The sequence below is a fragment of the Hylobates moloch genome, unplaced genomic scaffold (genome assembly GCF_009828535.3).
Source record: "Hylobates moloch isolate HMO894 unplaced genomic scaffold, HMol_V3 SCAFFOLD_3, whole genome shotgun sequence".
Taxonomy (NCBI): Eukaryota; Metazoa; Chordata; class Mammalia; order Primates; family Hylobatidae; genus Hylobates; species Hylobates moloch.
The window spans coordinates 141,491,322-141,517,443 of NW_026652278.1; the positions used below are offsets into that span (position 1 = coordinate 141,491,322).

At 34.8% G+C, this 26,122-nt stretch overlaps 1 protein-coding gene and 1 pseudogene across 4 annotated transcripts in view; both read right to left on the reverse strand.

Annotated features, from left to right (window-relative positions):
* Positions 1 to 26,122, reverse strand: part of LRBA (LPS responsive beige-like anchor protein) — a 793,918-nt gene that overhangs the window by 161,871 nt on the left and 605,925 nt on the right. For all 4 annotated transcript variants that reach the window (XM_032148169.2, XM_032148179.2, XM_032148174.2 and 1 more), the window contains 3 exons: positions 20,984 to 21,124; positions 19,533 to 19,652; positions 79 to 231 (listed from right to left, as the gene is read on the reverse strand). In XM_032148169.2, the coding sequence (XP_032004060.1) occupies positions 79 to 231; positions 19,533 to 19,652; positions 20,984 to 21,124 (414 nt within the window). The remainder of the gene's footprint in view (positions 1 to 78; positions 232 to 19,532; positions 19,653 to 20,983; positions 21,125 to 26,122) is intronic.
* LOC116478254 (endonuclease 8-like 2) lies at positions 6,555 to 7,589 on the reverse strand (annotated as a pseudogene).

The following is a 26,122-nucleotide window of genomic DNA, read 5'->3' on the forward strand; positions in this document are numbered from 1 at the left end:
TAATGATTATACACCAACACATGAAAGATGCTTTGAGCAAAAGCTCATAACAGACAGAGTAGATGATTACTATCTTACCAATCTGTTTATGTGAACAAATTCTTCTGAGGTTTTGGCCCAAGGAGGAAGTTCGACATCAGACACTACTGTCCCATCATCCATCACTCCAAGATTATAATTATTGAAGTTGACAAACATCTCAGGGAGATAATAAAATTCAGGGATCAACTCCTATATAAAAATAAAAGACAATGTGATATTATAAACTGTAGGATACTGACTAGATATTCAAAAAAAGGACCTGATCATTTTCTATTGTTCAGAAGAACAAAATAAACACAGGGAATTTTTTTTTCTTTGCATATCATAGCCCTGTCACAGTTTCTCACAAGGTAGACAGATCCTATCCAACCCAATTTAAATAAGATCTTACTGGTATAAATAGCTTTCATAGGCTTTCCTTCATGACATGTCTCATAACCTCAAAACTCTTAAATACAAACATTTTAGTAATAACTGAGGTTTGACAAGATATAAACATAAATCACCATGCTATAACAATAATGACAACCTAACTAGATCTTTTATGAGGTATATGCAATTTTTGCCAGAAAAACCCAAAATCTTTCTAAGCATTAAAATGCCACTGTCTTGGTCTCTTCATCAACCAGGAAGATAATTTATTACAGTTTAGCCATGGTTTGTCAGTACCTTTTCCTCACATTTCAAAACAGTCAAGTTTAAAGATACCAACTCTGATAAAAGATCAAAATGTAAAATTAGTCTAGAAAATGACTTGCATGAGAAACTGAGTAAATTCAATATGTAACTTTAATAATGACATTTAATAAGCAGAAAAATGCAGCTGTTTAGCCTTTTGTGTGTAATAAACCCCATATATAACTATTTCAGAGGCTCTGTAGATCAGACTTGAAATCCAGTCTTCACATGGGTCAGTGGTTCAGTGGTCTTTCAGATACCCCCTCAGGGCCAGCTATGGCAGGCCCGGCTTTCCAAACAGTTGAGTAAAATAGGGAGGTCATCAGATTTTGCACAAGGTCAGTATGAACTTGCCAGAGCAGAGAAAAAAAAATCCAGCAGGAATTAAGCTATTATCACCTCCATCATCCATGAGAAATGTTGCCTGACTTTGAATTGTACATCCTTTGTTTACAATCACAATAATTAACTAAGCAGGGTAGAAACGAGCTTGTTCTCCTTCCAAATGGCTGACAACCACCTGACCATTAGACTTAAGAAGCCTTTTAACTGAACAATTTTTTAAAAAAAGACCTTGTTTAAAGCTTAACTATAAATAAAATTAGACTATAATCACACAAAAATTTTAAGATTCTCATCTCCAAAAACAATGCATATAATTCTAATTGACAAAAGGGGAAAAAGCAGATGTGTGTTATTTTACGAAGCAAAAAGCCATATCCAATTTGTCTGAGCTAACACTTATTGCATGGTATGAGTCATACTCTCATACCATAAATAAATAAACTCTTAATAAACCTTATTACATTTAATCTCACAACCACTTTACAAGGTAAAGTATCAATCATTTCTACTTAAAAAATGAACTAAGGCTCAAAAAACTGCTTTGTCCAATGTTACCAGTTGATATATTACAAATATGGAAGTTGGACTTGGACTTGTTTAACTGTAAAGCCTGTGTCCTTAGTCATCAAATAAGCCTGGGTTCTACTTACATAGTATATGCAGTGCTAAACATTTTAAATATGAGTTTTTAACTTATATACAAAGTGATTTTTAAAAAAGGAAAAGAAACTCTAAACTTTTAGCATTTTCATGATGAGAAAACAACTTGCTATCCTGAATACATATATCTTTCATATATATATATTTATCTCTCTCTACATAGCAATTGTTATATAAATAATTGAAAAAGAATTTTTGTAATGTTGTGATTTATCCCAATAAATCACTATATAATTTTCTAGTATTAATTTGCTGAAGTGTGTATTCAATGAATTTCCAGCTTTGACAAATTTTACCAAAATATGTTATTTTCACTTTATAATACTTGTGCTATTGAAGATGAATGTTACTATTCCCAGGCCTTGTTTTACAATAAAGAGAGAGGAACATGCTTTCCTTGTTCATTGACAATCAAAAGCAGCATTTGCTTAATTAAATACTAATTATTCTCATTTCAGTAATACCCGCTGCCCACTTCCACTCCCACTGACACTCTATCATGATTAGAAGATAGTGTCCCTCTTCTGCTGGTTATACCTACCACGCTCTTGTTTTATAATTCTCCTAGATTCAAAACAATAATTATAATGGATGAATTTTAAGTGCTAGTTTTCCCCCGAGTTTTAAAATTTGAGAGATTCGTCATTTCTATTGTAAATTAGAAATGCATAATAAAATATACCTAAATGCACAGTAAAAATATACCGAAAAAGTACTCTTACCAACACCAATTTGAGGAAGCAGAATGGAACAAATGACATTTCATAGCAATTATCACAAAAATGAAGTTTTCAATCCTTCTAATGTATAGCACCAAAATATTATCATTTTGTGTATTTGTCTGTATCTTCTACATCTGTTATTTCATTCAGGTTACTCAACAAATTGACAAAAAATTTATTTGCTCAAAACAAATATTCTCCACAAGTTTTTTTTGTTTTTTGTTTTTTTCTTGGTTTTTTTTTTTGGTTAAGAGACAGAGTCCCACTCTGTCACCCTGGTTGGAGTACAGTAGTGGCACAATCATAGTTCACTGTAACCTCAAACTTTAATCGATCTTTCCACCTTAGCCTCCCAAGTGGCTAGGACTATAGGAATACACTACCATGCCTGGCTAATTTTTTAATTTTTTGCAGTGACAGGGTCTGGCTATGTTGCCCAGGCTAGTTTCAAACTCCTGGCTTCAAGCAATCCTCCCCAAAATATATTTTATTCCTGGCCCAATTTATTTTTAAATACAAATTTATTATGAATTATTATGTTACTTTAATATTGACACCTTAACCTAAATATAAATTCAATTAGTTTAACTAGAAATAAATGGAGCAAAACCACCCACAAAACAAACAAGAATTTTTAAATAAGTGATATGAAGAAAGCAATTTCAATTTTCAAGTCTTTCAGCTACATAATTTCTATCATGCTGGGAGGAAGGTAATAACCATCAGTTTCCATTTAATTACTATGGATTTTGTGTCCTAAGGAAACATTTTATGTAAATTTTGTACAATGGGCATTGTAAACATATTTCAAAATTAAAAATTTAAACACTAAAAATTAAAAATTAGCTTTCAACATTTCACTTGAAATTTATCAAGATATGTATTTGTGTTTTACTCTATTTTTTCACCTCTCACTCCCTTCACCTTTAATTTTAAGAGAGTAGTCAGGCATTTCCTTTCTCAAGAACATTCACAGGGTCCAGAGCAGAGGCCTCTTGAAAGCATCTTTCTTATTTGTCTTGTGTGAATCTCTAAGCAAACAGAGAGTATGCGAGGTATCCAGGTGAAGGAGGAGTCAAATGTTAGTATTTTTAAAGAGAGAGAAGCCAAACTGGCATAAATTTTTTCCAAGAGTAGGGAAGCAAGTTCTCAAAATCTATAGTCAGCATTTTTTTTTTTTTTTCCAGCCTGGGGGAAAGGAGAAGGGATGAAGAGGTTACGCAGGAACGCAGAGGATGGGGAATGGTGAGAGGATCACTATATGCCCATACAGTGCCTCTATGTGAATTAGAAAAAAGGTAACACTTCTAGGCTAATGTAGTCCTAAGAGAATTCAGTTTGGTAAATTGAGTAAGTACAGGCGGGATTTTAGCTTCCGTTCTTTCTCTCAATCAAGTGCCCTTTCATGAAGAACAATCTGCCTACTGTACGTAGTAGTCCCATGCATGGTGCACATAGGGAAGCTAGTCCCTTGGCACCATGGCTTTTGGCATCAGCAAATACCTTCTAACACTAACTTGGTTTAATCATCAGAGCTGCCTGCCTCCGAAGGATCATATGTATCTTAGACAATAAAGATATGACTAATGAAGAAAACGATGGACTAAAGATGTGAAGGCTAGTTTTCTAGGTATCACGTAAGCCTGGATTCTCATTCAAGCCTTGAGAAAAGAAGGTCCCTGCCCTACCAATCTAATAACTACGAAGGAATTTTTCAACAGCCTAATATGAAGAAGGGCTGAGTTCAAATTAGGATATTACTTGTACACTTGAGTTGGTTATACTTTCATATATATTAACTGATAATATCTTTTTTTTTTTTTTTGAGATATAGTCTTGCTATGTCACCCAGACTGGAGCGCAGTGGCGTGATCTCGGCTCACTGCAACCTCTGCCTCCTGAGTTCAAGCGATTCTCATGCCTCAGCTTCCTTAGTAGCTGAGATTATAGGCACCTGTAACCACACCAGGTTAATTTTTGTATTTTTAGTAGAGACGGGGTTTTGGCATGTTGGCCAGGCTAGTCTCAAACTCCTGACCTCAGGTGATCTGCCTGCCTCAGTATCCCAAAGTGCTGGGATTACAGGAGTGAGCCACCAAGCCCAGCCATGATAATATATTTCTAGGCCAGGCACCATGGCTAACGCCTGTAATCCCAGCACTTTGGGAGGCTGAGGCAGAAGGATGGCTTGTTTCCAGGAGTTCAAGACCAGCCTGAGCAACATGACAAGACCCATCTCTACAAAAAAATAAAAACATTTAGCCAGGTATGGTGGCATGCACCTGTGCCTGTAGTCCCAGGTATTCGAGAGGCTGATGTGGGAAGACTGTGAGGCCAGGAGGCTGCAGTCAGCCGTGTTCACACTACTGCACTCCAGCCTGGGTGACAGAGTGAGACTCTGTCTCAAAAAAAAAAAAAAAAATATATATATATATATATATACACACACACACACATATTACATATATGATATATATTAAAAGTATACATAATATATATAAATATATACATATATTATACATATATAATATATATAAATATATACATATATTATACATATATAATATATATAAATATAAAATAAAAAATACCTATACTATGTATGTATAAATATATAATATATACTTATAATATAAATAAAATATATAATATTATATATACATAAATATAAAATATATATATATTATACATATATAATTATATAATAAAAATAAATACACATAATACATAATAATATATGTAATATAATATATAATTATATATATATAATATATATAATATAATATACACATATTATACATATATATATATAAAGTATAACATAAATATGTCATTTTATGTATATATTTATATATACATATATACACATACACAAAATGCAGGAAAAATTCGGTATGAGCAGAAATACAAATAGAATGTAAATGTTATTTCTTATTAAAATAATAAAACTCATAAGAACCCCTCTTAACTATTTGATTTAAACCTTAGGTAGAAATGAAGGGTGATGTAGCACATCATTATCACAAAAAAGAAACCACATGTATTTAGTTCTTATTCTTTTTTTGTTTGTTTGTTTGTTTAACACAGAGCTTTAGTTTCATGTCACTGTCCTAGCTTCATCTACCTGTTGCCAACAACCTGAAGGAGTTTCTCCATAGCCCTTGATTCCTGAATTGTTCAACATATCAACGGCAACAGTCACAAATACATTGACTTAAGGAGTAAACAAGCAGCTTTCCTCTACAGACCATTGAGCACCCCAGGAAGGCGCAGCTGTCTGATCCACCCCAGCCTCTTGGTGTCTGTGTCCAGCAGGAAGGACCTGGCAGCAGGCTGAATCCAAGCACTGCTTTCAGGCCACTCTATTCCCATCCCTGGATCTTCCAGGGGAATAAGGAAAAAAAAAATCACTTTTTTCCTGCTTTCAAAATGGAGGGCCTTAAAATAAACCAAAGTTCCAGAGCAAAAACAAAACACAGGAGCTGCCTGGGTGCACTGGCTCACACCTGTGGTCCCAACATTTTGGGAGGCCAAGGTGGGAGGATCGCTTGAGTGCAAGAGTTCAAGACCAGCTTGGCCAACATGGCAAGACTCCATCTCTACAAAAAAAGTAAACAAAAATCAGTTGGGCATCATGGCACATGTCTGCAGTCCCAGCTACTCTGGAGGCTGAGGTGAGGACTGCTTGAGCCTGGGAGGGCGAGGCTGCAGTGAGCCGAGTTCATGCCACTGGCGCCCTAGCCTAGGAAACAGAGTTAGACCTTGTCTCAAAACAAAGACCCAAAAAATCCCCCATCATCTGCAAAGCCATGCTGGGAGCACAACTATTTCCCATAGGCTTTCTTTTTCCTTGCCCCATTGACTTCCAGAAGGTTTTCCCCTTACCCATCATCATGACTTTTCTCATCTTTCCCAATGGCGTAATTTAATAGGAAGAATTAACAACTAGAAAAGGAAGAAAGAAAAAAAAAAACAAATCTAACCCTATGAAAACTCTGCCTTCAACATAACTCCAGAGAGATGAACATTATAATACTGGCACTCCTGACCCACACTATCCTCTGCACCCAGTCCCTGACCACATTCTCCTCTCTGGACACTTAGACATCAGGTTCCCCAAGAGGCAAGGTTCCATGAAGAGCACCCTGAGTTCCTTAGAAGAACTGGCACTGGCTCTGGCTCCTCTGACAACTGAGGCTGGCACTTTGGGCACCACCAGGTGAGCCTCTGGAACCCACCTGAGGGCCCAAAGGGCTTCTTCATGACCTGGTGGCCAGCAGGGCACTGTTCTTTCTGGTAGACCTGCATGTGCTGCGGTTTGCCCTGGAACTTGCCCTGCAGCCAGGCTGTACTGAACTCCACCACGTGATCCACCAGGGCCTCCTAACGTGGAGGCACTCAGGACTGAACCAAGAGAAAGGGGATGGATGCCAGCTCTGTACAAGACTTCATTCTTAATGATGTTCCCTAGCCCTGAGAAGTATTTCTGGTCCAATGGTGTATAACAGACAGGCTGAGCCTGGCCTAGCGCTTCCAAGGCTTGTCCTCAATGGAACTTCTCAGACAGGATGTCACAGGTGGGTGTGACCTCTGGGGAAGAGCTCCAAGACATCTGACCATTATAAAATGCCAGGAAGCCACCACCACCAAAGTACACGACCAACCTCGGGGCAGGGTCCCTCCAGTCCCCCCCTTGTTGGCTTTCTTGGATCTGGAGAAGTCGTTCACCCAAACGCTGCCAACAAACGAGAGCTGACACGCAGCCACCTCCCAGCATCTCCTGTAGGGGTGTCTCCCTTCAAACATTCCTCATCATCCTCTCCCTGGAGGACAAGCTCTGTGGACCATGAGGGTCTTCTGCCCACGGGGCTCCCAGGCCTACTTTGAGTCCACAGTCCCTTCCTTCTGTGCTTCTTTTTGTGGAGGCTCTGGCGGTGGGCTGTTGCCAGTGGGCTCCATTTCTTCATCTGGATCAAATCTAAGGAATAATTTCTTTCCATAGACCTGGCTGTCCTGGAGCCACAGAGACTGGAGGCTGGTGGGCTATAGCTTCTTACTGTTGCTCCCTATCTTGACCACCTGCTTGCCCACAAAATGAGAGACCAAATGGTGAAATGTCCTCACCAACAGCCCTTCTAGCATCCCAGCTCCGGGTGGGCAGCCCCTTGGCCCAACCCAGCACCAGCTGCATGGCCCGCACAGCAACTCCAGCACCAGGCGGAGATTTCTCAGCGCCACAGCACACGCGGGCTCCATCCCCCTAGGGGACGCCCCTGTAGGTTAGTTCTTACTCTTCAGAGAGAACTGTTTTAGGGTCTGGGATACATAAAATGAGTCCCCCCCCCCGCCGCCCAGAGAATACGGATCTAAATCAGTAATAGAGAAAGGATATATTTTTAAGAGAAAATAGGTTGTGAAAACAACTAGCACTCCAGAAGTTCAAATGAGAAAATTATGACTAAAAGTTGGGGTGGCCAGAGAAAGCTTTAGGGAAAAGATCGTAATACATTGCATTTCACTAACACAGAACTCATCAATCTGTATTATAACTGCTTGTTTGTTTCTATCTCTCTCTAAATGGAAGGATCCATGAAATTGAGGACTTTACACATGAATTTAAAATATGACAAGCATTTCTAAGAAACTAATACTGAGGAGAGAGATTATTAAGATTTTGCATATAGTATGAAGAACAACATCAAATTAGCACAATTAAATAAGAGAGTGAGCATATATACAACAAATCCTCACTTACTGTCATTGATAGGTTCTTGAAAATTGCAAATTTACGTAAAATGGTATATAACGAAACCAATTTTACCACAGGCTAATTGATATAAATAAGTTCCCACAGTATATTTTGGTTGCCACAAAAACATCACTAAACTTCTAAAAAGAGACCCAAAACACTTCTAATATTAAATATTGAAATAAATGTGAGCTATATATACATCTAAGAAAGATTAACAAAAACAAGATAATTATTTACCCATTTATTCCACTTCAGGGTTGCAGGTGGCCTAACACCTACTGCGGCAACTCAGGGCGCAAGTCAGGAACCCATGGTACCTTGGACAGGACACCAGGTGCCATCCAATAGCAGGGAGCGCGTGGGCGCGCGCGTGCGCGCGCGCGCGCACACACACACACACACACACACACACACACACACACACACACTCAGACGGGAACCATGTAGACACACCAATTCACCTCATGTGCACATCTTTGGGATGTGGGAGGAAACCAGAGTACCTGGAAAAAGCCCACACAGACATGGGAAGAACGTGCAAACACCACACGGACAGTGGCCCCGGCCATGAATTGATGTTTTTTTTCTCACCAGTGATATAACAAAACATTGAATGAAATGACGTTATTTGAGGACATGCTGTACTTAAACTATATTGCAGTCTCATCACAAGAAAATCTGCATAAGTCAGTGATGAGAGTTCAATACTCTCTTAATATGAAATAAACATGCTGAACTCAACTGATATATACCAATATGTAACAAAATAAATAAGCATATATACAGCCACAATTTTATTGTGGATGACAATGGCATTTAAGTTATACAGTAGAATTCCATTTTAATACTAAAAGCATCTTTCTAAGAACCATGTCTTGATACAATACCAAATATTACAGTTCAAAATTATCTCTTTTGACAGATGAAATGCAGTAACAGAGTCAAAGACTATGCCTTTCTAATACTTTTAATGCACATTTACAAAGTGAAGTATGTTTTATATTCATCAGAACAGAACAGTCAGTTCTGGATAAAAAACACATGTTCAGCAATTCTTTAAAACATCAGTGGAAAATGGTAAGTAAACAACACTGACAGAAGACAGATACATTTATAATTCACATTTTCTTCTGGCTTGCTCACAATAATTTTAATCTCTATCACTTAATTAGGTAGATGAGTCTTAGAGGCAGGTAACATGGCCAACATTTAGTGTATCATCTCCTAAGATAAAAATTTGAAAGGTTCAACCAGAGGTTATACCACAGTTCAGGATAAGCCCATTGCTTTGATCACAAATCCCAAGGCTTTCATGGCATAATGACAAGGATTGGTTGTGACCACACATATGCTTTAGTTTTCTTTATTAAGGTATAATTTCCACTGATATGAACAACCTTTGCAGCCAGGCTGTATGATTCTCCTTTTAATAGTCACCAATTCTATGGACTGAACTAAACCTACCACTTCAATATATTGGGGCAAACATACCAAATACTAATCTATCAACCAAAAAGAAACAAGATAATCAAAATAGAAATAAAAATGAAGAAGCTCCTTTTTAGTTAAAATTAAATATTTATTTCATTTTTCCTAAATATGAAATATTGGCAACTCAAATGGAAGCATGATAAATTAGAAGTTAATTTAAGGTGCACTGCTTAGGGACACTGATGGTAAAAAAAATGTGAAAGCAAAATTTTAGCTTTTCACCACTGAAAAAATAATTTAAAAAATTGAAAATAAGCTTTCTTAATTAACAAAAAAGAGCTGATTAACAATATATTATAAAAATATAAGGTGCATGTTTTGATACATTTTAATTTTCAAGATTTATTGTTAGCCCATAAGTAATAAAACTTTTAAAAAATTCACTAGAGATCAAGTACATTGAATTGCATTTATAATAGTTATTTTAAATCAACTGCATATCTGAAAGCTTTCAAGTTGATATTTAAATTTAGTCTGTCCTAATTTGGTAGATAAAATGCTGTTTTTTCCTACAGTAAAAGAAAAACAATTATTTTCAAAATTGGAAAAGAAAAAATAATCTATAATCCTTCCAGACCAACCCCATAAATATTATGTGGTTTTTAGATATTATAAAACTGTTACTTCAAATGCATTACAATAAAGAAAAATCATGGATTACAAATCAATAGATAAATGATAATCTATTTCTATCTGATATAGTAGAAAGAATAATTGGGCTTAAGTCTTGTCTACTCAACTTACTGTCACATGTACTCAAATTAATTTAATTTCTGTGACCCTTTCTCACCTCAATTGCCATTTCAAAACCACAGGGTTTGCTGTGAGGGTCATATGGGATAATACGGAATTCTATATATACATAAGATATTATTATCATTAGTAGGATTCATGATAAAAATCCCAAATTACAGACTCAACTTGCCTAAATCCTAAAGCCAATAGGTCATTCACTGAATTATGCCCATTTATAAAAGCATTTAACATAACTCTAAGAATACTTAACAAAACTTACTTTCAAAAATATATATGCCCACAAAAATATTCGAGACTTAATAGTTCCTGCCAAATAACTGTGACATTCAAAACAAATATATTTTTTTTTATTAGCAATGACAGTAGGGCTTAACATGCTTCATATTATGATAAATATCCCCAATAATTTATGGTTCTTTCTTGCTTTCAACACATTTTTCACTTCCGTGTTTGAAATGGACATCTCCATTGGGCCTTTTGCTGTTCTAGACCCTTATCTCCAAATAAATTATAATTTGGAAACAAATAATAGTGCAAACAAAAGGTGAGCTGTAACTGCCGTAAGAGAAGATGCAAATAAAATTTCTGGAATAAGTGGTAGATATATATTTAGTATGGGAGAAGAACCACTCATCTCAGTATCTAAGAACACATTAATGAACAGTCTACATTTTTTAGTTGAACAAAAAATATGGTAAGATCACCAGTCAAAAAACAAATCACACTTGACACATGTATTTTTATAATTCTGGAAGATATGAATATTTTCCAAATGCCTTAATAGGTTTTTAATTTTCCTCTATAGTATGTAAATAGCATGAGAAGAAAAATATTCAGGGGTTTAAGTAATTTTTATCAATAAGCAAAATGTAGTTCATTGTAGACATGAGTACAAACTTCAGTACTTAATTAGCACAAACGTTCATCATTTAACCTACTGATACTTGAAGAAAAGGGCTAAAGAGATGTGGCTAAATTAACAAATCGCAAGTTATCTATAAGTTACATATAAAAAGCAAGGATAAACAGACATATTTGAGAAAGCTTGAGCTCACTGATGAAAAGAAGAGAGGCTGGCAAAAAACAGAAGGAGGGAGGGAAGATAGGAAGGGGAAAGGAATGAGCACTTAAGTTGAAAATGTGCAAATGCATGAATAAGGATAAGATTTTAATTTTACTTTCTTTCAGCATTTTTTAAAACTCTAAATTATTTTAAAAAGATGTCTGAGAACAGGATGCAGATTTTTTTTACTAAGAAAATAAAATTACTAAATCATTGAAGTTTAAGTTTTTTAAAAAATAAATACATTAAGAAATACATTTCCATCAATTATGTTCTCTTAACTGTAGCTAAGCATTTTCTTATAAACGGGCCTAATACTGATGATATCAGCATCAGTGGAATATATTAACATGGTAGAAGATGTGCTGCTAAGGGAAAAAAGAAACCTCATTTATCTTCAGATTGCAGACTTCTGGGATTTCTGAGGTAGTAGAGGGCAAGTCAAAGGTCTCATGTTTTACAAATCTCACAAGCCACAAAACTATTCTATGATCACCTCCACTGTATATTTTATTTAACATGCATATGTAATTTAAAACTTTTTAAGGGTTAAATATTAAATTATATATGAGTTCATATATTACTGCATAGTCATTTATTTTTAAAATAATATTTAGTATCTCTTGGGACTTAATTGCATTCGATTTACTTAACTGTAAATATAGAATATACTTTACTGACCCTACTAACTTCATAACTTAATACACTCACCACTAATGATGCACATTAAATTATAAAATAGGTTTTTAAATGAAAAATCCAAGATATGACCAGTGATGGTATGTCCATGTTCGCAAAGCTATCATAGTAATAAAATGTAGAAAATTGAATCATTAACAACTTGTGATCAGCATCTGACATCCAGCTACCAGTTCTCCTGTGGACAGAAAATCTCATCCTAAAAAATGAGATGTTAGTAGTCCCACTCCATATCAGGCACATATCCATTTGAGTTTTGCTGTGCCCTTCTGGCTAGAATAAGCACACACTCTCCATTTTCTCCTCAAACTACCTCGCTATTTTTCCCAGGCTCTTTCACTAACTCTTAGGAAAGCTTTATGCCTCCTGTCCCTTACAGTCAACCAAATGCTCATTTGTTTGCATATCTTTAATAGCTGTGACACAGATCAGGCAGATTGCAAAGCCAATCATATCTATTATCTGGCTGTTACTTGCTGAACTGGCTTATAGAATTAACTCAAGCATTTTTAGACTGTTACCAAAGGCCTTCATATTAGACTCAACTGCCTTTCAGAATCTCTGTTTCTATGTTTTCTACACACCTGAAACATAAGACCAATTAACAGATCAATAAGCATTTCCCAATGTGCCAAACGTCTTTTCTGAGCTTTGTTCACATCACTTCCCTTGCTCAGAACCCTCTTCATTTCATCACATTATTAATGCAATACATATTTAATCTAGTGCCTACCACGTTCCAAACACCTTTGTAGATTGTAGGGATAAACCAATGAGGAAAACAGTCAAAAATTTAGGATCTCATGGAGCTAATGGTCAAGTGGGATATGACATAATAAAATCAATAAGCATGAGATACGTATGTCAGATGGTGAGTGACATAAAGAAAAATAAAGTCAGGGAGTAAGTAAAAGTGCATGAGGTGATGGGGGCAATTTTAAATAGGGAGGAGAGAGAAGGCCTTACTGAAAAGGGGACATTTGAGCAAAAACCTGAAAGGGATGAAGAATGAGTTCTTAAAGATAACTAAAACAAATGCCTCAGGTGAAAGGAAATGGAAAACCAAAGGTGCTGAGGTGGGAAGTACTTGAAGGACACCAAGCAGACCCTGTTTAGCTAGAACAGAGTGAATGGGGTGGCAAACAGAAGAGCTCAAGATGTAATAGGATTTTGGAAAGGAGTTAGGTAGCGTAGAGTCTTACGTTGCAAAAATTTCAGCTTATACTCAAATAGGAAACCATTTACTATAGGGGGAAGACTGTAAGAAGAATAGCTTTGAAGAAATGAAGATCAGGAATTTAGTTTTGAACATGTTAAATTTAAGATACAGTTTATATATTCAAATGGAGATGTCAAGGAGGGAGTCAGATATCAGGAGAAATGCACAGGCTAGAGACATAAATGTGGGAGGTCTGTTAGACTCTCTTTCATCCCTTAAGATACAGCTTAAAAATCACTTATTCTTTAAAGTCATTTACAATCCCATCTCCCCCAGTCAGAATTAATTTAATTTTGTTTATATCTTACTATACAAGATATAGCACTTATCACTATCTAATTTGTACTAAAAATTATTTTATATATGCCTGTCTTTTTCATCTGGCGAGAGATGCTAACTAAAGAACTATGTCTATTTTATTCTCTTAATTCTAAACGCTCTCTACTATATATTAAATATAGCAAATAACCAATAAATGCTAGCCTAACTAAACGTGTTTTGGGGGATTTTAATTGACTTCTCATAGTTTTCTTCTTAAAGGCAGGGAGCTAAATATCTATGACCTAACAAAACTTGTTACTTCTTCTGTGATATATATATATGCCCAAGTCATATTTAATCTTTCACCCTCTCTCATCTTACAAGACAAATCAATCACCAAATCCTAACGGTTACCTTCTAAATATGTCTTAAATTTATCCACATTTCTCTGGCCCCACTGGCATTACTGAATATAAGCCTTCACTGCTCCTTGCCTAATTAAAACTTACTGACTGCTTCCACTCTGGGCCATGGACAAGGGCAATACACATGTCAATACCAATCACAGTGATCTCTTAAAAGCACAAAATCTATTCATGTCACTTCTCTGCTTCAAACTCTCCCAAGTCTCCCCACTGCACCCAGGATAAAGTTCATCCTCTTTCACAAAGCAGAAGGCCCCTCATGATTGGTCCTGAATTTCCTCTTTCCTCTTCCTTCTCTTCGTTTCAGATGCTGTATCCATGAGCCCAAGGGGCATGAGCCTACCGTACTAAACTGCTGGGACTTGTTTTATTGTAGGTATCTCCTCTAGTGCAAAAGCCCACTGAAGGCAAGAGTTGTGTCATATTTGGTGCTATATCACAACCAGAGTCTGACAGTGGATAAACACAATTAAAATACAAAATTTTAAAAGTAAATGATATCTCAGGGTTCCTCCAAACTTTTTAATCTAATTTACTTTTGTACAGGTTATACTTTAATAATATATTATTATATTAAATTCAGGGTTTCTAAAAAAAGTATGGTTCTCCAACAATCTCCGTTTCCGATCCATTTACTACTGTTCCCATTCCAAAGTAATGAACTGGGGTGACATTTATGATTCCTTCTATGTTCTAGTACAGAGTAGTAATCATTTCTACAGGAGAGAAAGAAAAGAATTTAAACTGCAGCAAGCCAGATTGTACTTCACCATTAGATTGAGTTTATCAACACTAAAGGTATCTGAAATGAGTAGGCAACCTCAAGAGAAGTGGAAAAAAATCAATGACAATAAATTGCCTAGAAAAGCTTAGATATTTGCCTAATATTTAGATGTATCTGTCTAGTCAAATTCATTTAAACTTCATGAGTCTGTAATTCGTTACATAAAATTTGGTCATAATAATTCAAGGCTCAGGCTGAAGAAAGTAATCTATTCTGAACCCCAGTTTCTAAATTTAAGTGAATTTTAAAGATTTAAAACACAGAATCTGTTGGGGATTTTAAAACATTATTTATCACAGTGATGATTCTCCAACCCAATTTTAATACTCTGTATTTCAGTCTTCAAGATTACAGATTGTTGCTACTAATTGTCTGTTTATTTTTAGATGAAGTACACATCAGAAACATCATTGTTCAAAAAGGGTGAAGGCATTCTTTCCATATGCCCAAACTATCCCTTGATGTGAGTCCAAAACAATGCCCTGAATCTGCACTGCCCCAATACAGCAGCCACCAGCCACAAATGGCTATTGAACACAAAATGTGTGGCTAGTCTCAACACAGATGTGCCATGTAAATAGAGACATGTTAAGTATAAAACACCACTGGAAGACTTAGTATCAAAAAATATAAAATATCTAATAATTTTATATTGATTACAGATTGAAATACTAATATTTTGGATATATATGGTTAAGATAAATTATTAAAATTAATTTTTTTACTTTTAAAAATACGACTACGAAATCATTTAATTACATAGGTGGCTTATATTTGTGGTTTGTATTATATTTCCATTGGAGAGTAGCTCTAAGCCTACTTAGAAAACTGATCAACACTACTGATCTGCTTCTTCAGGCAGAATAAAAACCATCATTGAGAGGTCAGATCTGAAATGGAATCACCAATGATGCAGAGAAATACAAATGATCCACAAAACTTTAAAAACAGTAAATTGTGCTATAAATAAAAGATTGCTTCAGTGTAAGAAAAAGGTCTCTTTCTTCTTTAAAATAAAAAGAATTAACATTTTAACCTTTATTTCATAGGAATAACCTCAATTTTGGGTAATATTATACTTTGAGTATTAGCAAAATTTAGGAAATAGGGATTTTAAGATATTAAAGTAACAGCTCCCCCTCAGCAAAAAAAACAATTAAGTTACCAGAAATGTTACCTTATTCTTATTTTTTTCTTTCAGAAAAAATTTAAATCTTTACATACCTTACATTTCGTTTTTGGAAAATCTCACAAAAACGTTTTACAGAATGTATACAATATTAATCAGGCAAGGTATGCTTTAGGATCTACTCAATAAAATGATTCCTACCACCCCACCATCATATTTCACCATCTTCTCTCTACTGTTTAACATTTCTTTAGTATTTCTAGGAACTCCAGCAAGACGATACAAATAAAGTTGACAATTATAACTAATAATGATTCCACCTGAAATATAATGTGATAGCTGAATGAAATATTTACATATATTATAGTAATTTAAGTGTGTTCTTTTTTCTTTTTTTTTTTTTTTTTTTGAGACGGAGTCTCGCTCTGTCACCCAGGCTGGAGTGCAGTGGCACAATCTCGGCTCACTGCAAGCTCCGCCTCCTGGGTTCACGCCATTCTGTTGCCTCAGGCTCCCCAGTAGCTGGGACTACAGGCGCCCGCCACATTTTTTGTATTTTTAGTAGAGACGGGGTTTCAGCATGTTAGTCAGGATGGTCTCGATCTCCTGACCTCGTGATCCACCCGCCTCGGCCCCCCAAAGTGTTAACTGTGTTCTTATACATTTATCTCTATTATAATAATTTAAATATACTTTCTAAGGTGCCAAAATGTAACATTTTAAAAATAAACAGGATCAAAACAAGAAAAGAGGCATGATTAAATTCCTCCTGTTTTAGAAAGACCAACCAACAGGAGGTTCTTTAAATAGCCTGTATAACCATATATTATACAGTTGTCAAAGTATTTGAAAGTCACTAAGTTTTAGGGCCCAAATTAGCTGGTTATCTATATAAAAATGGGGGTAATTTATCAATGCCCTACTTACTACCTTACAGATATTAGGGCATGGGGGTGGAGACAGAGAAGAAGGAGAATATACACATTGGTGGAAAAATATCAGTAGGCTTCACAAAGTAAGTTCTGAAAAAAACTTTATGCTTCCAAACATAATGAAACATATTCCAAACATAAGAGGGAGCTGGATTTGACTCATTATTTGTGATGAAACAAGAATAATAAGAAAAACAAGGAAGAAGAAAGGTAAAGAAGAGCATGTGATTTCTTTTGATGTTATAGTTGTTTTGTTTAGGTTTCTTTTTTTTTTTTTTTTACAAGCAGGGTATTTTAAAGAATTTTTAGAGAAAATGAAACCAGACACAAACTAATTAAAGAATCTTGAAAGAAAAAGCCTGAGATTCAGGAAAAAGAGAAAACAAAACCACTAGCATCTATCATATATACCTCCTGTCCATCAAAGCAATGAACAGGAATGTCTAGTACACACAGAGGCAGAAAGCTGAAGATATCTACTATTGCTATTATAAAGCAGGAAAAATAATACTCAAATTCATGACTTCATTTTTGTTTATATTTCTAGTAGCAAACTTAGGTATGAGGTTAAAATTTGGTCATGAGATGCTTAACAAATGAAGGAATTTGGAAAGAAAAAAAAACCACACATAAGTCTTCAATTTCATAACAAAATGTCAGGCTTATCAATATTTTCATTTCTCTTATTATTTCTCAAAAGAGTTACATAAGTAATTAAACAGCTTTGAGATTAGAGGTAAAATTTAACAAAATTATTAAATCTGTTAACTATTCTTACTTTTATCTAAACATCCAGTTCAAAATTACTTACTGGTGATTTTTAAAGGGTATGATATATAATTTTCAAGAGTATATCAGAGTATATTATTTGTGAGATCAAAAACCCTGATAGATGTCTCAATAAAAGATTATTTTTGTATACAATAGAATCTTCTTTAATAAAGTATCTTTCACACAAGCAATGTACTCTACAGTAAGATGTGAATATATTTTGTAGACTTTAAAGTATCATACCTAAAAGCAAGATGCAATTATCATTACACTGAAAAAATTTTTAAGTACTCTACAGTAACATACACATTAGCAGTATAACTTTTCTTCATTTGGGCTCCAATATTTCTCATCTGGCACTTATTTTCTCCCATATGGTATAATTATTTATATATGTCATATTTTTCTATGGAACTATAAGGAACTTCAAAACCATAGGGATATCTCATATACTTAATAGATCTAACACAGTACACCTTGCAGAAAGAGACACCATTTAAAAAAAATAGACTGTATTTCTGTAGGTAGAAGCAAAATTCTAGTAAGGATTATTACTAGCTACTGTGCAAAGTTTTTGATCCTTTGATCTTTCATGCATATAGATAGAATAACTCTTGTTTTTGCTTTATTAATAATGGAATCCTTTACTAAGCAAAATCAGGTATGCTTTTAGAACCAGCAGCAGGCAAAACACAATTATTTTAAGAACAGGTACATAGGATATCTAAATATCTATGTCTGAGATTTTTCTCATGGTATTTTTCAGACTATAGTAATTTTATTCACTGAGTTTGGAATTCCAGCCAGGCACAGTGGCTCACACCTGTAATCCCAGCACTTTGGGTGGCTGAGGCAGGAAGATCGCATAAGACAGTTCAAGACCAGCCTGGGCAACATAGGGAGACTCCATCTTTACAAAAAATAAAAAATTAGCCTAGCATGGTGGTACATGTCTGTGGTCCCAGCTACTCAGGAGGCTGAGGCAGGAGGATCACTTGAGCCTGGAAGGTCGAGGTTGAGGCTACAGTGAATTGTGATTGTGCCACTGCACCTCTAGCCTGAGTGACAAAGCGAGACCTTGTTTCAAGAAAAAAAAAAAAAGTTCGGAATCCCATTATGCATGGTGCCTTACATGCCTTACATTCACACTACCTACCATATTTTCCCTTCAACGAAAAGATTCTAAAGAGAAAGGGAAAATAAAAAAAACACTCTACAACAAAAGACAGAGAGAGAGGAGGGAGAGATTCTGATAGAGGAGAGACAGTCATTTAAAACTTACAGGGAGAGGCTGGGCACGGTGGCTCATGCCTATAATATCAACACTTTCGGAGGCTGAGGCAGGCAGATCACTTGAGGTCAGGAGTTCCAGACCAGTCTGGCCAACATGGTGAAACCCCGTCTCCACTAAAAAAAAATACAAAAAACCTAGCCAGGTGTTGTGGCAGATGCCTGTAATCCCAGCTACTTGGGAGGCTGAGGCAGGAGAATCGCTTGAACCCTGGAGGCAGAGGTGGCAGTGAGCCAAGATCACGCCATTGCACTCCAGCCTAAAGGACAGAGCAAGACTCTGTCTCCAAAACAAAAACAAAAACAAAACAATAACAACAAAAATTCCCAGGGAAAGACAAGAGATAGAGACAGAGAGAGAAATGTTATAATTCTTGGCCATTTAATTAAGGACTTATCTTCTGAGATTTATCTTTTGTAAATAGGGCTGTATGGCAGTAGCGAAAATTTTCAACATTCATTCAACAAGCAATGCACTGGCAATAACAACTATAAAACAAAACATTTCTGTACCTTAATATCAGATGTATCACGCTGACTGTTACGCCAAGCTCTGGAAATTGATGAAAAAGTTCGATCTGCATGATCAAATTTGCCTCCTTGCAAATTTAGGAAATAAGTTGTAAAGGGTTCCTAAAAAATAACAATTAAAAAAATCCATATGTTCCCTCATACATAAAAATGTGGTTTTTATAAATCCTTAGAACTAAATATTTTAATGACTAATAAGCATTAGCTAGTAATATAAACTACGTATACAATGAGAATTATATCTAAATTATTACATTAATGTTCTCAAGTTATTTTTCCCTCAAAATAAATATTTCTGGCCAGGCGTGGTGGCTCACGCCTGTAATCCCAGCACTTTGGGAGGCTGAGGCGGGCGGATCACGAGGTCAGGAGATCGAGACCATCCTGGCTACACAGTGAAACCCCGTCTCTACTAAAAATACAAAAAATTAGCTGGGCGAGGTGGTGGGTGCCTGTAGTCCCAGCTACTCGGGAGGCTGAGGCAGGAGAATGGCGTGAACCCCGGGGGGCGGAGCCTGCAGTGAGCCGAGATTGCACCATTATTGCACTCCAGCCTGGGCGACAGAAAGACTCTGTCTCAAAAAAAAAAAAAAAAAAAAAAGAAATATTTCTAAATATTTCAAAAATTTGGTATTTGCAACATTTTCTTCAGGTAGCCTTCCTTTCCAAGAATAATGTATTAATATCATGCAGACATAAATTAGATGTATTTTCTTCATAGTACAGAGAATAGTCCAGTATGTAGTTTTCCTATTGTTATGGCTCAATATTTAATTTATGATTAAGAAAAGAAAAATGTTTGGATGATTTAAAAGCCTCCTCTTAGTTAAAGAACACTTAAACACATATTAGTGGATAATTGCTTGAAATTAGCTAAGCACTATAAATTACTTCTAGGATTTATGTCTGCCTGTATCCTTCTAACAAGCTTTAATTAATGATGTGCTGCTAATGCTCTCCCAGAGAAATTGCTTTCTAGTAGATGAATCACCTTTCAATTTCACAGAAACATTTCTTGTTTAACCAATATATTATCAATACACGACAGCCTTAGTTTTACCAACAAACTTACCTTATTCCATTTGGGGCAACCTTCCAAAATATATAAGTACATGTCTGTGTTAGTAACAACTTACTTAGTTCTTATTTTAATAGACTACATTTTAAAAGAATTTATGCTACAATTTGGAATCTGGTAAGACAGCAAGCATCTGAAGGGGCAAATTTAAGAAAAAAATTCATACAATTCCAGATGAAACATTTTTAAGGCAATACAAGCCAAATGAGAGACAGAGATATTTATAATTAGAACTTCAATAATTTAAACTGACTTTTTTAGTATTCAAAAAAAGATGCTTATAGTTCTAATTTTTGCATATCCTTCACAACACTGAATTTATTTAATCATGGTGTATTATTGAAATTGAACTTACTATTCTTAGCAGCCATGCAAGAACAAAACTTGCAGTTGAGTAATGAGTACCATAGTGAAACTTTGGAACTTGATCATCTTCCCATGATTCATAACGCTCAGTGAAGAATGCTGCTCTTTTTGGGTTCAGAGCTCCTACTGGCTGCCAATAGGGAGGGAAAAAACCAAGAAAACATCAATGTAATCATCCTTCATGTCTTCCTCTCTTTTGATGATATCCTACTGGTAGGTATAAAAGTGAATTTTAAAAATATATACTATTTAAGCTGCAACACAGTATCATATTGGGGAGTAAAAAGCAACATTTTTTCCAACACGAGTTAAACACGACATACAAGTAAGTGAATGGATGAACCCATCATTTCTTCGTAAGTCTAGTTTTCATGGAACATAGGTGTTTAATCATCCCATAACAAGCATCACATAAAGACAATTACATGAAGTGAGATATCAGCTATACAACACTTTGGAAAGCACCTATAAAACCACATTTAGTTAGTTAGAAGCAACAACCAGAAACAGAATCTTAAAGCTGAAGGACTGACTTATAATGGGTTCTTAGAAGAGGATGAAACAAAACTGGGAGATAGGTGAAATGGAGTACAAAGGAAGAAACTGTGGGAAAACAGGTTAAGAAATTAGAAATTTCTACTAGTGTGAGTGAAAACAAAGGATAAAAATATGCCTATATATCTATATAGATATATACATATATATATATACTTTAACCAGAGGATAAAAATATGCCTGCATGAACTATATATATATATATACCACATGAAAAATATCACATGAAACATGTTATATATATATATATATATATATATCACATTAAAAAAAGAATAGTAGACAGATTATGAGCTTATACTGGAAAATAATACTTTACAACAGAGGTCCCAGAGCAATATAGCAACATGGTAAAAACCCTGAGCTCACTGGAATGATAATAATACTTATTCAGAAGGTTGTTTTGGAAGATAAAAATGAGTAGGTACATTAAAGTCCAACAAACTATGCCTGACAACATTCAAGGAATGCTAACTATGGTTTTTAAGATAATCGTTTAGAATTTGGGTAAAAGAGTTTGAATGAAATAATTGCCTTTAGCAAATTGCTTAGCATAAGATAAAGCTTAATAAATGTTAGTTGGTACCTATATCTTTATTGTTGTTACTGCTGTTGTCATTTAGGTAATACACGAACTCCATTAAATAGCAGGCAAAATTCTGTGTGATCAAGCCTATGCATGTACATTTCCTTACGAAGACGTAGAGAATATGCTTGAGAGTCTCAAAGGAGTCTAAGGCTCAAAAAATGTTAAGATCAACTGCTTTAAGTAACAATTCATTCTCAAAAAACATTCTGATATCTAGAAAATCTCTATTCCTTATTCAAAATGTTAAAGTACCCACTCACTGAAAAAGACATGATATATATATAAAAAGACATGATATATTACTTCTCTTAATAAGATACAGAAGCCAGGTGCAGTGGTTCACACCTATAATCCCAGTGCTTTGGGAGGTCGAGGTGGGAGATTGTTTGAGTCCAGGAGTTCAATACCAGCCTGTGCAACATAGTGAGACCCTGCTTCTACAAAAAATTTTAAAAATCAGCTGGGCATAGTGGCATGTCCCTGTAGTCCCAGCTACTCGGGAGGCTGAGGTAGGAGGATTACATGAGCCCAAGCACCTTAAAGCCTACTTTGAGCTATGATTGTGCCACTGTACTCCAGCCTGGGTGATGGAGAGAGTCCCTGTCCTGTCTCTAAATAATAAATAAAAAATTCTTTATTTAAAAAAAGATACACAACAGTCTTTTGCCTTATACCATTTATGAACACCTACTAGTTAATCACTCCTTATTTATAAGAGAAAGAAAATATCTGATTATTTGTGGAGAAAATCTTAAAATAAATAAATCAAAAATATTGGTTTAAAATGGATGCACTGAGAAATATTTTATTGAAAATGAAGCAATGTTCAGACCAGTTTTTAAACTGCTTTTCATGTTACACAATGTTAAGCAACATCTTAAATTTATCATTATGGTTATCTTTATTAAATTGTTAATTATTTTTTCAAAACTATCTTTGGCATCATCACTCTCTTTCAATAGCTTGGTTTTAATAACTATTATTGAATTTTAAGGCATTTTTTCCTTTACAAGCAAAATTTTAAAAATCTTTAATTACTATTTTAAGTCAGTTTCACAGTAAACTAATTTAAAATGCTATCTTTTAAAGGATTAGTTTCTGTACAAAAGAATCATATCTGACTTACTAAATATGTGCCAGTTAAGAAAGGAGCTGACTCCAAGGATTCTTTCTTTGTTACAGAACCAATCTGAAATGCCTTTAAATGTATTTTAGTTGTTGTCCCTAAAGAATGAGCCATGGAAAAGAAAAGAGAGAAGAAATAAAATCACTAGAAGACAAATTATATGAATTAAAAATAGAATCAATGCTCCTTTTATATGGTCTGAAGCATATTAAGTATTCACTTTATCTGCTCCTATTTTTATTACTCTCCAAATGAGTAACCCCCAAAATCAATAGTTATAGAATCACGTTTCTTGAATATAATGCTAAAACCAATTAGGATTGATTTCACTAGCATCTGAAAAAAATGGCATCTTGCAGAGATCCATATTGGTAGAACCCACAGTATTGATTTTGGCTGTTATTGTTACAGTTGGTTTCTGAAGCCTGCTATATGACAGCTATCAAGACATACCACATTTATTTGCAAGCATATAAAAAAGAAGTCCCCAAATAAAAGAAAGTTAAAAAAAAAAAAAAGACCAGTGGAGCTGTGCAATGACAATGATACACTATCAGCTTACTCAGAGAAGTTACAGTGGGAATACACACATTGAATTATACATTACGCGGAAGCACTGATTTATTGTGGTAATAACATCCACCTCATTAAAAGATTCTGCTTTGCTGCAATTGGAAGGCTACATATTGTTTACTGCTATAAATTAATGGCAGTGCAAAGAAGACTGTGGAACCATCCTAACAATAGATCTGTAATGACAGTGCTGTATATCACAGCTTCCTCAGCAGCTTCATAATAAAATGGAGACAATGTATTGAGCTAATACATTCTACCATGCTGGCCCATATTTTTCTGACAACTGCTTTAAAAGATGAGCTGAATTCAACTATGTTATAATGCTGCAAAACATTTAACTAAGCAAGAGTCAGTCATATACCAAAGTGCATCAAAGCATTTTTAAAACATTGTCTAAATCAGCATTTCAGGATGTTTATTCATCTCTGCAAAAGAACTAAAAGTAAATGCTGACAGATCCTCTTACTTATATAGTATATTAAGAGTCAAAATTGTAAGTCAGTTCAGGAAGATGCTAGCACCATCATCCTACATAGAGCTTACTGTACAATGTAACAAGCTTGACAAAGTATTTTTCTTAAAAAGCAAGACTTTAAAGGAAAGTGACTCAAAATACTGGCCATTAAAAATGGTCAAAATTTCTTTAAAAAATCAGTAAAAATAAGTATTGATTAGAAAGTATAAAAGTGGTATAATTCCAGGTAAACACAAATAGCTCTAGATTACAGAAAAATAATTTTAAACACTACAAAAAGCTACCAAATAAATAGAATTATAGAAGGTTTTCTTAACTCTACAAACAAAGAAAAAATCTCAGTCACAATACAATGAAAAATAGGTTTAAGTAAAATAGAATAGAATAATTTAAAATATAGAGTATTAGGTCTAACAACAAAATATTATGTTAAAAATATAAATAAAGGACAGGCACAGTGGCTCTGCCTGTAATCCCAGCATTTTGGCAGGCTGAAGCAGGAGAATAACTTGAGCCCAGGAGTTTGAGACCAGCCTGGGCAACACGGTGAGATCCTGTCTCTACAAAAAATCAGAAATCAGATGGGCATGGTGGTGTATGCCTATAGTCCCAGCTACTTGGGAGGATCGCTTGAGTCCAAGAGGTTAAGGCTGAAGTGAGCTGTAATCACGCCACTGTACTCAGCCTGGGTGACAGAGTGAGACCCTGTCTCAAACAAAACAAAAAACAGAAATAAAAACTTAAAGTAGGAAAAGACAAATTAAAGAAAACCAAAACTCTTGAAAATGGTATGAATAGCCCAAAATCACTGTATTTAGGATATTTTAATAATTTCACAAATAGCAAAGTTGACATCTGTGGTAGAATAATAACTATTCTGCTTATGAGATAGTAATGGTATCTTTCAAAACAGGATATGCAAAATAAAACTTGTAAAATTAGTTTTGTAAGAAGACTGCAATTAAAAAAACATTTTTTGTTAACGTTCTTTGAGAAGTAATTTTGCTAGTTAACAAAATCCCTGCATATAAAGTGATCAGTTCAGTGCCTGGTACATAATAATAATGATAATAATTATTATTTTTTTCAGGTTATTTGATGAAGAATATTTAATTTAAAAAAGGCACTAAGTAAGCCTGATGAAATTAGTGGGGTCTATTAGGAAAGACCGTGATTAAACATCACAATCCTCTAAAGACAAAGCAGGATAAGAACATACAGTACTGTGGATGATCTGTAAGAAGCCTAAGAGTAAACAGTAGTCCCCACCAATGTATTTTACTACCTTAAGAACATAATCAAAACAAAATTACTTTTCAAAAATCCAGGGGCCTCCATGAAAAGCATAAGAAATATCAAGCAACTTACAATCATCTTCTACTACATTATTTATAAACAAACAGTTTGAATTAACAGACTCCTTTAAAAGCACATAACAGACTTTGGTCTAATATTAGTAAAAGTTAGCTGTAAAAAGAAAAAGTATCTGTTTTTTCTTTCTTTATTAAAATTTTAGGAACTCTTACCTGAAGTTACCTAATTAAGAATACCACCTCCAGCTTACATTTTGTAATTTATTAGACATTATTATACATTCTCTTAAAAAATAGGTAATCTAGATATTCCTATTTTAATAATAAAGAAATGAATTGCGTAGTGTAGTAATCTAGCTCGAAATCAACATAAATCTAGAAGACTCAAACCTAGTACTCAAAAGCCCTTCTCTGGGCCATGTTATGTATTTAAAACTATTGTATTGTGAGTTGGTTTTCCTAATTTCAAAAATGTGCTGTAATCTCAATTTTTC